This window comes from Salvelinus fontinalis, chromosome 7 (assembly GCF_029448725.1).
Source record: "Salvelinus fontinalis isolate EN_2023a chromosome 7, ASM2944872v1, whole genome shotgun sequence".
Taxonomy (NCBI): Eukaryota; Metazoa; Chordata; class Actinopteri; order Salmoniformes; family Salmonidae; genus Salvelinus; species Salvelinus fontinalis.
Genome location: NC_074671.1, coordinates 20,337,923 through 20,352,671, shown reverse-complemented (window position 1 = coordinate 20,352,671; position 14,749 = coordinate 20,337,923). Strand labels below are relative to the sequence as shown.

The following is a 14,749-nucleotide window of genomic DNA, read 5'->3' as shown; positions in this document are numbered from 1 at the left end:
TTTTAAAGAATAACCAGGCATCCTCTACTGACGGGATGAGGTCAATATCCTTCCAGGATACCCGGGCCAGCTCGATTAGAAAGGCCTGCTCGCTGAAGTGTTTTAGGGAGCGTTTGACAGTGATGAGGGGTGGTCGTTTGACCGCAGACCCATTACGGATGCAGGCAATGAGGCAGTGATTGCCGAGATCTTGGTTGAAAACAGCAGAGGTGTATTTGGAGGGCAAGTTGGTTAGGATGATATCTATGAGGGTGCCCGTGTTTACAGCTTTGAGGTTGTACCTGGTAGGTTCATTGATAATTTGTGTGAGATTGAGGGCATCAAACTTAGATTGTAGGATGGCCGGGGTGTTAAGCATGTCCCAGTTTAAGTCACCTAGCAGCACGAGCTCTGAAGATAGATGGGGGGCAATCAGTTCACATATGGTGTCCAGAGCACAGCTGGGGGCAGAGGGTGGTCTATAGCAGGCGGCAACGGTGAGAGACTTGTTTCTGGAATGGTGGATTTTTAAAAGGAGAAGCTTGAATTGTTTGGGTACAGACCTGGATAGTAAGACATAACTCTGCAGGCTATTTATGTGACGTTGAATAATGCCGGAAGTAAATCCTTGGTAATGGCTGCCTCCTGAATCCAAGTGTTTGACACGAAGGGCGGAGACCAGTAACTTTCTGATCAAACTTTATCTATGTACCAGCTACAGTCATTTTTCATACTTGGGTCACCCTACTTTGAACTGGTTTCATCCAAATATCATCCAATTTGATTCGTCCATTGACAACAAGTCTGAGTTGCACATGCTTATCTCAACTTTGAATCAGGCCCTAAGAGAATGACAGTATGACTAGTAGGATATTGATGATAACATTAGTGATTTATTATTGTGTTGTACCATGAACAATGGGCATAGTGTACGACATGGTGTTAAGTCTATTTTCACTTCCAGTTGACTGGGGCTGCCTTCCTGCACTGAACTGTCTCATTCAATAATAGGGAATGCTTGACCCCAGCCACAATATCCCCTAAAATAATCAAACATAATTAGCCTCAAATGCTCTGCTGAGACAGCCTGCCTCAAGAATGACATTAAGGGTCTATAATTTGCACCTACTGACTTACAGCACTACTGAAGGTCTAATCAGCATACAGTGAATGACATAATGTCACGTTCCTGACCTGTTTTCCGTTGTTTTTTAACTTTGTTTAGTTGGTCAGGACGTGAGCTGGGTGGGTAGTCTATGTTATGTGTTTCTATGTTGGGTTAAATGTGTTGCCTGATATGGTTCTCAATTAGGGACAGGTGTTTGACGTTTCCTCTGATTGAGAACCATATTAAGGTAGGCTGTTCTCACTGTTTGTTGGTGGGTGATTGTTTCCTGTCTCTGTGTTTGTGTTCTGCACCAGATAGGACTGTCTCGGTTTTCACGTTTGTTGTTTTGTATTGTTGTAAGTGTTCACAGTTCGTTAAATTAAACATGTTAAACACTAACTGCGCTGCATTTTGGTCCTCTCCTTCATCCCGTGAAGAAAGCCGTTACACATAAGCACTACTGAAGGTCTAATCAGCATACAGTGAATGACATAAGCACTACTGAAGGTCTAATCAGCATACAGCGAATGACATAAGCACTACTGAAGGTCTAATCAGCATACAGCGAATGACATTAGCACTACTGAAGGTCTAATCAGCATACAGCGAATGACATAAGCACTACTGAAGGTCTAATCAGCATACAGCGAATCACATAAGCACTACTGAAGGTCTAATCAGCATACAGCGAATGACATAAGCACTACTGAAGGTCTAATCAGCATACAGCGAATGACATAAGCACTACTGAAGGTCTAATCAGCATACAGCGAATGACATAAGCACTACTGGCCTAATCTGTGTTGACTGAATTGAAATCAGATGTGGGTTCAAATACTACGCTACGTTAAAATATAAATCTTTAAAATCCTTTAGCTGTGCTTGACTGAGCTTGTCTGGCTCAATGGAACCAATGGAATAGTCCCAAAACTCTTATCCACAGAGGACCGGTATCGATGCAGGTTTTTGCTCCAATCTAAGCACCTGATACAACAAATCAGTTAAAAATAGTCTTCAAGAAACTGAATTTGTTGAATCAGCAGTGTGACTGTTAAAAAAATAAATACAAATAAATGAATGGCCTGCTCCTGCTCCTGACCTAAATGCACGCATGTTCCTCTCTGACAGTCTGAGAAAAGAGTACCTGGGGATCTGAATGAACAAGCCGCTTCTGGAATAACCCGAACATGGGAAATTGGCCTGCAGTTTTCCACGCAGTCTTCACATCCATTGAAAAATGACTAGTTATTGCATAATTTCACATTATGCAGACCGTTTCTTCAGTATGTGTCGGCCTATCTGAGTAAACGAATGATACAGTATGTTGACTTAACAGGCATTAGAAATGTGGCAGATACATTATGTACACACAATAATTAGCCTTTACCTTCCCAATGTTGGTTACAGAGAGATTTAAATGACACTATCATTTGCATTGTGAACCTGGATGACAGGTTATGGAGCAATTGCTGATGCAAATGGACAGTGTGTTCAGAAAGTATTCACACCCCTGACTTTTTCCACATTTTGTTGTGTTACAGCCTGAATATAAACATTATTACATTTAGATTTGTTTGTCACTGACCTACACACAATACCTCTTAATGTCAAAGTCAAGTTATCTTTTTAGACATTTTTACAAATTAATTAAAAATGAAAAGTATTCAACCCCTTTGTTATGGCAGGCCTAAATAAGTTCAGGAGTAAAAATGTGCTTAACAAGCCAAATAATCAGTTGCATGGACTCTGTGTGCTGTAATAGCGTTTAACATCATTTTTGAATGACTATCTCATCTCTGTACCCCATACATACAATTATCTCAAATCAAATGATTGTATTTGGCGCATGTGACAAATAAAGTTTGATTTGATATCTGTAAGGTCCCTCAGTCAAGCAGTACATTTCAAACACAGTTTAAACCACAAAGACAAGGGAGGTTTTCCAATGCCTCGCAAAGAAGGGCACCTATTGGGTAAACATAAAAAATCAGACACTGAATATCCCTTTGAGCATGCTGAAGTTATTAATTACACTTTGGCTGGTGTATCAATACACCCAGTCACTGCAAAGATAAGTACATCCTTCCTAACTCAGTTGCCTGAGAGGAAGGAACGCTCAGGGATTTCACCATGAGGCCAATAGTGACTTTAAAACAGTTACAGACTTTAATGGCTGTGATAGGATAAAACTGAGGATGGATCAACAACATTGTAAATACTCCACAATACTACTCTAATTGACAGGGTGAAAAGATGGAAAGCCTGTACAGAATACCTTTTTTTTCTCCAAAGTATATATCTTGTTTGCAACAAGGCACTAAAGTAATACTGCAAAAAAATGTGCCAAAGCAATTAACTTTTTGTCCTGAATACAAAGTGTTATGTTTCTGGCAAATCTCTTCATATTTTCAAGCATAGTGGTGGCCGCATCATGTTATGGGTATGCTTGTAATTGTTAAGAACTGGGGAGCTTTTCAGGATAAAAAAAGAGCTAAGTACAGGCAAAATCCTAGAGGAAAACCTAGTTCAGTCTTCTTTCCACCAGACACTGGGAGATTAATTAACCAGGACAATAACCTAAATCACAAGGCCAAATCTACACTGGAGTTGCTTACCGAGACGACAGTGAATGTTCCTGAGTGGCCGAGTTACAGTTTTGACTTAAATCTACTTGAAAATCTATGGCAAGACCTGATTATGATTGTCTAGCAATGATCAACCACCAATGTGACAGAGCTTGAATAATATTTTAAAGAATAATGTGCAAATGTTGCACAATCCAGGTGTGGAAAGCTCTTAGAGACTTACCCAGAATGACTCACAGCTGTAACCACTGCCAAAGTATCCACTCAGGGTTGTGAATACTTATGTAAATGAGATATTTCTGTATTTCAATAAATCATTTTCAATACATTTGGAAAAACTTCTAAAAACATGTTTTCACGTTGTCATTATGGGGTATTGTGTGTAAAAAAATTGATTTAATCCATTTTGAATTCAGCCTGTAACACAACAAATGTGGAATAAGTCAAGGGGTATGAATACTTTCTGAAGACACTGTAACTATTTGTAGTATGTGTGTAGGATCTTAATTTGAGACAGTTTTCTAGAGCAGGAAAATAATAATGCAGCAACAGGGAATGTGAATTATTATGTGAATTATAATGAATGGCCATTTTTGTAGGGGTTAATACATGTTTTGTAAGGGAAATGAAGTCGGTGGAAATTACAAACTTCAGAAGCCTTTTTAAACCTCAAATATACACTACAAGTTTTACATTTCCTGCATTGCATGAAAGTTCTTCTGCAAAAGGGTGATCAAATTAAGATCCTACATCTGTATGTATTAAAGTGAGCCTATTCCATAGGTGGTAGACACTTATTACGAGGAAAGCGCATGATAGCCATTAGCCACCCCTCAATAACTCAATAATAGAGTTAATGTGCATTCCATATCTACAACATTCTCCTACTATAACAGAGTTTCCTGTTCCTTGGGTATTACTGACTGTGACCGGTCAGCTGACACCAATTTAATCAGTTCACAAGTGCTAATCTTACTGAAGTTTAATCGGTGGGTATTCTAAGCTGAAAAGGGCAGAAAGCTTGTATGTCTCTGGTACAATAAAGTAAAGGGGAAACACTGTCAATCACAGCTTAAGTATTTGAAAGACAAGTCTTTCTGATGCAGTGTGCACAGTGCAGGATGGTTGTTGTAGGGATACGTGTTTTAGCATAAACCAATCACATTGAGGCACAAAAATACTGTAAATATGCTGTGGGCTGATAACTCTAACCGTATCCCCCTTGATTCTTGCTAATGAAAAGCGTGAAAATCTCAGCGGTCGGCAGGAGGCTGCATTTGGAGCAGCAGAAGCACATGGTTCAGATAATTGGCCAACATATTTATCCCCAGTGTTCCCCTCTCAAGGCCAGAGAACTTTCTGTTGTTTACCCTTTTCCAAATGACCGGCGACCCTGTTCTCTGTGCTTTGCCGTTTAACCCTAAGCACTCTCGTCTCTCTCTCCCTGTCCCTCTCTCTCTCTCCCTCTTTCTCCTTATCTTCTTCATCTGTATCACTCACTCAGCTCTTTTTCCAGTCCCCCACACCACACACATCCAGTAAGTCATATTTCATCCTGTCATTCTTTTGACTCTACATTCTCTATCTCTTCCATTCCCCCCTCTAGTCGATGCTTTTCTCTCATTATGTCTACTGTGGGAACGTGGTATCGTCAAGAATAGAGGGTGTTACCAATTCTGAATCTCTTTCTAGAGTTTTACCGTCTATAGAATTGTGGGGTTTTGTTTGACTAGCTTGGGTGCCAGTCTGTTTTGGCTTTAGCTAACTAGTCATTGTCTTGCCTTGGCATGAACACACATGAACGTTGGTCATTTCCTGCAAGAGGAGGCAACTTGGCGCTTGTTTGCACATCCCTCACCTCAAGTGTAGTTCATCATTCACAATCAATAAGTGTAAAATAACTAAGCATCAGTATTGGTGTCTATGCTCTAAATCTCTACAGTCAGACCCTACGATGGATAACACATGTACATTAGCAACTTGGCATATCACTTTAGAATGTGGAACAACTTGGAACATCACTTTGTGTGCATTCGCGGAAGTCCGACATATGTCGGTCAAACAAACCTTTTTGGGTGGGAAATCGATAGGTTTGCTAGGGACGAATCAATGAGATTTACAGGAGATTATTAACATTGACGCCTACCACTTAGTGTCGCAAGTGCATTATCGATTCTGATGTAGAGCAGCCGTTCAAAAGTATTTGTCCTGTCCTCCCACATCAATCACGAGTCAAGTGACCCATCTATCACTTGTTATGTACACTATGTCTTGTTTAACAAATGCCTGGTATTTTGACATTAAGATGTGCACTATGGCAGATCAAGGATGTTTGAGTTGGGATTTGCTGGAAATTATGCTAGACCTCACTGAAAACCGGACCCTCGTTCAAAGGTGAAATTCATTCAAAATGAACACTAAACTGAGCCAGAGGCAGGTGACCCTGATGTTTCAACATGTCATGGCAATGAGGATTTTTTTTTAAACAAGCCTTGTATGTCAAAGCAGGAAGGAAGATTCAAATTGGAGGAAAGAAAAATCAACAAAATTGTTTAGATCTTCAAACATATTACCCACTTGGCACAGACGTCAATTCAACATCTATTCCACGTTGGTTCAACAAAATGACGTGGAAACAACGTTGATTCAACCAGTGTGTGCCCAGTGGGTAGAGACGTTAGAGACATTTTAGAGACGCAACATATAGTCATGTCACACATCCAAGTCTCACAACTGGATTCACTCTGTCACAGATTCATTGTCATATATTTCATCCTGTCATTCTTTTGACTCTATTTTGGATGAATTTCCTGTCTTTTGTGAATGATAAGGTGTGGTACACTACGTGATAACAATCTTAGATCCGGATTAACTCGAAGCATTGGGTCTAGGTGGAATCTTTCACACAAAAAACTGCCATCTGCAATCGGACACCTGAGCTGAAACAACAGGAGGGGTTGTCACTCTGAAAGAATAGGAGAAGGGCTTTTTTGCTTCTTATCTCAATAGGATCACGAAAACTCTTCTTCTCTCCCAAGTGAACGTCTCACATTTCATCACCATGACTGACTGGTCTGAATACTTTACATATGAAAAGAACACCACATAAGAAGAATCAACCCAGTGACAGGAAGTTGTTTTTCAGCCCCCAATCCGGAATTTCGCAACCCTTTGGACTCAAGAATTTCAGATAAAGTCTCCCTGTCTCTCACAGTGCATGTAGCGAGAGACAATATTATTCACTGAGCAGTCCCCCTTTAAGTCCAAGAACGTTGCCAAGAAAGACAGAAATGTGTAACAGCAGCTTTATATTGAATTTGAGCAAATGACATTAAGGCTGCTTTAAATTAGATGCAGTTAACAAGGAGGTGGCGCATATGTAGTATCTATAGAAACACTTAAGTGCCTCAGATGAAATAAAATAGCATAATTGTTTGTTTGTCAGTGTGTTTTCTAGGGGTTATTGGAGAGTAAATGTTGAGGTCATTGCTTAAAATTCATATGACTTATATTACATCTAAAAAGGGCCATATATTGAAAGTGTTTTGGCGTATATCTGAGTTTAACCTGTTTTGACACGGATAGCACTCAGACAACTTGAAGAGAACAACTGTCTAGCACCAGGTTTGAGATAGTATACTTGAAACTCAAGACAAGAGAGAATCTCTACTCCAGGGGTGGGCAACACTTCCTGGAGAGCTACTGGATAGGCAGGTTATTGATCCAGCCTTGCCCTAACACACCAGTATCAGCTCTTTATCGAGACCTAAAGAGCAGCTGATTAGTAAAAATCAGGAGTGTAGGGCAGGTCTGGAACAAAAGCCTGCACACCCAGCAGCTCTCCAGGAGGAGGGTTGACCACTCCTGTTCTACTTCAACACACCAATTGCTGTAGTTATTTCTGGACATAAGAACAACATTAAAAAAAGTGAATCTAAGCCTGACCATGATCTCTTTTAACAGTTTATTTACAGCTATTTCTCCTGGGATTTGGTGGTCTTTTTTCCAGCCAAAACAAATCCAGCCTGGTCTGTCCCATAAATTATTTTAATGATTTGCTAAATGAAAATAAGGAGATTAAGCCCAGGGGGAAACACAAATCTGTAAGTCTGCTCATGTAAAAATAGATACTAGAGATTTGGTCATTTCCATGTAAAAGGACCCATGAGCACTAACATGTGAAGTTCACAGGATCATGTAAAAATGGGTGTCAAATGAAAGTGTCAATATATTTTTTTTTTAATTAAGGCATATTTATATTTTCAACCATTTCCCATCACAAAAATGAGGAATAAGCAAAGGCTTTGATTTCTGGTCAAACATATGGAAAAGGACTCTTAAAGGGTATTAGAAACACATCAAAATACAATACTGTTGAAAAATCCCTGCCAACTAATTCCATCACTTATATATACCTTTTGATCTTTTTTTCTGCCTTCTGTAAGTTTTTCAGAAACATTGCATTCTGCCTTGAAATTCCTTTACCTAATGAGGTACGATAATGAAAGTTCACAGATGTAACAAGTAAAGGTAGACCTATCAATTAGTTATACTCGACTGTACTATACTGAACTCTACTGTTCTCTACTGTATTGTAAAGGCAATGTGTCAGGTCATAGCTGACACCATTGTTTCTGCAGACATCATTGAATCTTAATTCAGAGCAGATATTTAACATTGTTTTTGGATAACTTGGGCACATAAAAAAACTGAGGATTTTTTTTTACTAAACTTTGCATCTTCACATTTTTTCCAGTAAAAGTGTTTTTGTAAAACACAATGTGTAAATTGTTAAAAGTAGTCCTTGTGTATAGAGTAGTATGGTTTGCTAAACTTTGAAATCAATGGTTTTTGATTGGCATACATTTTAAGTGAGATTCAGTTACCTTGGAATTGTCAATTTACCTCTACCTACAGTATCTAGAAGTGTTTGCACCAGTTGCAAAGTTTGCACTTGTTTTTGTTAAGTTGGGAATAAAACACCCAGAAAAAAGCTAAATCATAAAACTCTTCATTTAAACTTGACCTTACATTAAACCTTCTTTCACACTTGTTTTATCTTTACGTTCATCCCAACAACAACAAAAAATCCCTCATATACTTGTAAAAAATTTGCTTGCTAGAATTTTTCAAGCAAAATAAGTCCATTGCAATTCAGCCAACAGAGCAGCTGTGATTTGTGAGATATGATGTTATTGGACTAACACCGATAAGTGTTACAGAGTGGACACAAGTGACCTCCCCCTGGGTGATATAATAGGATATTCAGGCCTAAAATCAATGGAGCATTATTCACTCTTCACACACTCAATAACAGATGATGCCTAAATGGCCCAACAAGTGCTGTATTGACATTGTTCTTGAATCATATGTGGCATCACGTGTCAAATGTTAAAGTGTTCAAATTGATTTCAAATCATTTCTAGCAAATACCGATTTATGGTTAATTCTCAAAAGGTTCGATTTAGCCTAGTCAAAACGCTATTGTGAAAACAGCAATGAGAAAGCTGCCCTCCTTGGTTGGAGAGGACATATAATTCGGGGAATAGCCGATATATGCTTGAGAGGCCAGCATTTCGACAGACTCTGGAGCCAAATGCCAAGGCTGGACAGTGTCCTTGTCGTACCATAGACATAGCTGATTAGAACTAATGCCGTAGACACAGCCACGGAGCTATTTAGGCAGATTAGTAAAATATATGCTAAACAACACTAAATTAATCAAATCTAAGTCATGATAGAAGAAAAACAAATCTGAAAGTTATTTGTTTACCAGCTTGGATGCTGCTCAGTTTAGTGTCAAATAAGGTCATATATCTGGAACTTCTTGTTGTAACACCTGATGGAAGGTGGTTTAAGGTTCCACTAGTCAAATGGACACTGTTCCTTAGACAGGGGTCTAAAGAATATATAAAAGATTGAAAAACAAAAAAGGTAGTAAAGGCATGGTCTGGTCATCCAACCAACTGAACACGCTTCCAAAATCAGAAAAATTGTGATATCAAAACAAAATATTAAAAATATTTAATCAGTTCCTTTCTTCCAAGAAACGGGGAGGTGTTTGACATTTTTCCAACTTCTTTTCAACGTACATTGATACTTACTTTTAACATTTGAAACAGAGGTGTTAAAAGCATTCCAGGCAGGGTTAGAGTGCACAGGTTGATGGGTTAAACACTCTCATAAATGGAGCCTAGGGAAATTCCGCCCAGAACTTGACTCCACATGTTTCTAGAAAGAAAGAAATGTTTCCATTTCTCAAATAGATTGCTTCCGTTAAAAAATGTGCGTTACCTTTGTGTTGTTCTCTTTGCTTCTTAATACGCAAAGGCAGCACGAGCCAAGAGTTTACCGTTTCGGCATTGCAATTCAAATTGAGATGCCGCATAAACCAGACACAAAGAAAGGACATACAGACAGAATATGTAGAAGATTTCCACTTGAAGATCTTATGATACTTAATTACGAGTTCCACCGTACCTTCTCTGAGTTGATACAAACTATTTCTTCATGCACGTGGTAGTTAATGGTGCTTCTACTATAAAATCCTTCAGTCATGTGTGTGCCCTATACCTATCTGGTTTGCTGTTGTAGTTCTTCCCCACTACACCAAGTGAGACCTTTTAGTGAGCCATCATTTAGCAGACACTCTTATCCAGAGCAACTAGGGTTAGGGGCCTTGCTCAAGGGCACATAAACACATTTTTCACCTAGCCGGCTCTGGGATTCGAACCAACGCTCTTAAACGCTCTTAACCGACTCCACTACATTACAGTATGTGGCTCAGGGTTCTTAAAGTCCTTGAATCTTTGGAATGCAAATACTTTGTGAAAAGGATTGCATGTTGACAACTGCCTGAACGTTCTTTCAATGGATTAGAAGTTGTGACATTGACTGTGTGACTTCGTAAAGATCTTCTAGAGCTTTGCAGGACTGTATTTCTAATGTGTATAGGCCAGATGAGCCTTGTGTGGCTGGCTGGTTTGACGGTTTTTACAACACATGCAGTCTGTTAGAGGCCACAGGCAAGGTATTACTAGGTAAACTCACAGGGTTCAGAGTGGCAAATGCTTTACTTGTCCTCTGTCAACAGATTCTCAAAGAGGAAAACTTGTCAGAGGCTAAAACACAGGGCTGGTCATTAGACTGATGCCACAAATTGAGTTTGATGGACTTATCATGCACACCTAACTACTCCTATAAGTGCCTAGTGGAGTGAAGGTCAGAGCTACTTTTCAGGACAACAAATCTGTTTTATTTCCCTCTTTTGCTTTTCTTTGCATTGAAAGAGGACACCATTCACTGAGAGTATCATCTCAATGCTAAGGCTATCTGGTAAGGTCTATTAATATCCATGAACAATAATAATAATACATTGGCATCTCTTCAGCTAAGTATGTCAAACCAGGAATAACATGCTTCCGACAAAGGCGAGTCGAAAAAGCTTTCTCCTCAAATGCATTGAAATAATATGTAACAGCTGCACAACAAAACAAAACCCATGATGGACCCTTGACACAATAAAATGACCCTGAAATGCAGACGGCTGCAATGGAGAACCTGGCAAGAGCTTTAGAGAACAATAGCATCCATTGAATCAAAACAGCAGCAAACGTCACTGAACCACTGTCATATGAGAAGGTCATTACTTTCACTAATTTAAGATGGATCTTCCAATCAAATTAGCTATTTACTTGCATTAAACAATTGCGTTCATTTTATCAAGGACCTTGTTACATTGTTACTAACACTCAGTTGTTGAATTCTTTAAGACACTGGGGATCACAATTATACGGATAAACCAATGATACTTGTTATTTGCAGTACTAATTCCATATGTATTTTTATAAGTCTGTGTTATAGTGGAAACAGAGGGAACATGTCTAAGAAGTCAACTATGACAAATGAATTCAATTCAAACAATGTACTGAAGATGAACACTAATTGCCATAGACACAAACCAGGATAATTGGGGTGTGAGCCTTAAGCAAGGGTCCTTCCAGGAGCTACCCTTTGTTCAAGCTGTTGTGTGAGGCCAGTCAAAGAAAAGGAACAGTCAGCTATTCTTACTCAAAGATGAACAATAACTCAATTATTGTCTCTTATGATGATGTCTGTTAATTACAGAAACAAAATATAAGAAAATCATGTCAGCATTTTATAGTTCAATTTACATCCATTTAATAAGTAGGCTACCCAAAAAGGAAAAATCATTCTTCATCATAAATAATAAAAAATGTCACTGTAGAAGGTAGTGAATGAAAAAAGGGAATACACATTGTAACCACCAATTCCAATTCAACTACATCTAATACGACTGAATTCATCTGGCAAGCAGAATATGCTCTTTCCTCTATATCACAGTTTATAAAGGAAACGACTGCTAAATATGTCTAATATTATAATGTTTTAACCAGAGACACTGTCTATCTCTCTGACTGCACTATAAATCAAGAAATGTAGAGCAGAATAAAATAGATACCAGAATTGTCCATCCATTTTGGTTAGAATGTAAATGTGTACCTGGCTTCTGCACAACAACCCCAGACGAACGCCTAACCAGATCAGACACTTCCACAATCTGCTAACAATCTGGTGTGTTTTGAAACTAGCGGGAGTCCCAGACAGCTAGCACTCTGGCCAGATCAGAGGGTCTCCTACTGCAGGTGGTTGTCCACAGAGGAGCCAGGGGGACAAGGGGCAGTCCCTGCTCCATGGGGGACCCCGTCTGTCATCACCACCATCTGGACTGGAGACCCACTTTGGCACAACACAGGACCAGATCTGGTCTCCTCTTTCCTAGTGGTGGCTAATGTGCCAAGACAGTTTAGACATGGAACAGGCAATGGACAGTCTCAGAGCAGTTCTGGAACTCCTTGTGGGTTAATTAGGTACAAATAATCTATAGACTATTGCATTTCATTTTAAGTTTGATGTTTAATGTGTAAGGAGTGATGATGCAGCTTTAGTTTAGGCCTATTATGATACTTATGATACTTATTTACGAGTTCCACCGTACCTTCTCTGAGTTGATACAAAAAAAACTATTGTTATTGTTTCTTTTCAGAAAATGAAAAGTATTATTTTGGTTAGAATTAGCCTTAAAACAGTAACGCAGTGACAGGGACAAACATTGCAGAGCTCTATGTATATATGAAGCCCTTAAGCAGGTGTTCAGAAAAGTAGGCTAAATAGCTCTCAATAGTAGGCTATTAATTTTTTTTTTTTTTAAGTTTAAAGTTTATATAAGTGTATTAGCCTACTGCCTTTGTCTACTGATACATAGAGATAAAAACTATTGAAATCATGTGACATGTCTTCGGAATTATGCTACATGATGTGGATGTCTCCTTTAAAAAAAATGTTTGGCAGACTTTTCCCCAGACCAACAAACAGGTTACTGTAGAAATAGAAGAAGCATTGTCATTTAGAATTCCGTTTCCGTGTCAATCATTCCGTTTAAGTAAGTAGCCTAGTCTAACCTAGTACTAATTCCCACATTTTACCAAATTCCCCACATGCAAAGTCTGTCTCACACCTACCTTTCTTGTGCGCTGTGAGTGTCACGCAGCAGCCCATGCAGAACAAGGCAGCAATAACTATTCCAGTTTCAGGTCGCATTGTTTCCAAAATGTGTTATATTCAATGAAATTAGAGGAGAAACTTATCCATAGTCTTGGGCGAACTCCTTTATGTGATGTATCTACCCCCGCTTTACGTTCAGGGGAGGTAATAGGTGTAGTCTATTTGGGTGGGACTTCGTTGAACTGGCTCTCTCTCTCTTTTCCCGGTGATTGGTCCTCTTCGGTCTCGTGTATCGCAGTCAGAGCAACTTACAATTGTTTTGACGTCATTTGGAAGGAGTATCGTTCGAAAGCAAAGCAGTCAAGTGCAAAGTTATATCAAGCATGGTCTTTCACAAGCAGAGGCCATTGCATACATTATCTCAAATAGACCTATCCCTGGCTGGAATAACATTTTATTAGGTTGATATGTTCATATTGCAAGTAGGCTACATGCCTAGGTTTCTTATTGCAAGCTATTTTCTAAACAGGGGTGTATTCAACCTAGAGTTGAATACATTTTGAATTACATAGGCTACCTACAGTAGAAAAGAGGATAATATCTTCTTTCTATTTTCAACTTTATTTCTCAACTCCTAATATTGCGAAAATTGCACTCATTAGAGGTAATTACACTCACTGAAGCAGAGTATGTGAGCTCCCACTCATCGCTCCACTTCTTTGCGCACCGCTCCAGTGCTCAACCCCCTTTCCCCACTCCACTAAAAATCGGTTGAGTGCTAATAGAAAAAATGAACTGCTGCTCCAAATTCGTTCCATACATTTTTTGTTTAAAATATCATTTAACAAACACCCCTTCTACCTTTGTGTCTATGTAACATTTGGTTTGGAAGTAGGCTATCGTAAGAAACGTCAACATTTCAACATGTCATAGGACCTACCTGATGATATGTGGTCACTGTGTTTAAAAACAACTTGCTTTTTGTCTAATCTATTGATGATCAGATAATTCAGTTGTAACTGGCTCTGTTGCACTGACATGCTGACCAGACCGGACACGTCGGGTGCGCGAGCCTCGCAAAATAAATGTAGAAATCCATGTTATTCAATTATTGCACCCACACTGCTCTAGCGCGCCAACAAGCGTCTGCGACGCAAAGGGCTAAAATAGAAGTCCTTCCTATTTCTGATGCAGATCCGCTGAAAGTCCTGCCTCTCCCATCTCCTCATTGGTTTATAGAAGCAGGTACCCACGTGCCATCTCCTCATTGGTTATACCCACATGGGTGATTGAAAGACGAAATTTGTTGCCGGTTGTCGTGGTAATACTATGAAAGTTTAGATGGATCACCATATAAATTCAAAGATGAAAAAGCCTGGAAGGAGGAGAGATGACTAGAAACGATTCGGTTGGCCGTTTTATGTGTGGATTAATTGTCGGAGTAGAGGTCCTTGTGCATTTCAGGTAAAATAACAACTCAATGTTTATATCCCAGCACAAATTAGCTAGCAACAGCAAGCTAGCTAAATAGGACAAATTAATGTTAGCTAGC

The 14,749-nt window shown here is 39.2% G+C and overlaps 1 protein-coding gene across 1 annotated transcript in view; it reads right to left on the bottom strand.

The window, feature by feature from the left end:
- LOC129859179 (melanoma receptor tyrosine-protein kinase-like) overlaps positions 1 to 13,557 on the bottom strand; it is a 50,757-nt gene extending 37,200 nt beyond the window's left edge. Inside the window, exon 1 of the mRNA XM_055928622.1 lies at positions 13,215 to 13,557. Coding sequence (XP_055784597.1) covers positions 13,215 to 13,293 — 79 coding nt within the window. The 5' untranslated portion in view covers positions 13,294 to 13,557. The remainder of the gene's footprint in view (positions 1 to 13,214) is intronic.
- Positions 13,558 to 14,749: the final 1,192 nt, after the last annotated feature.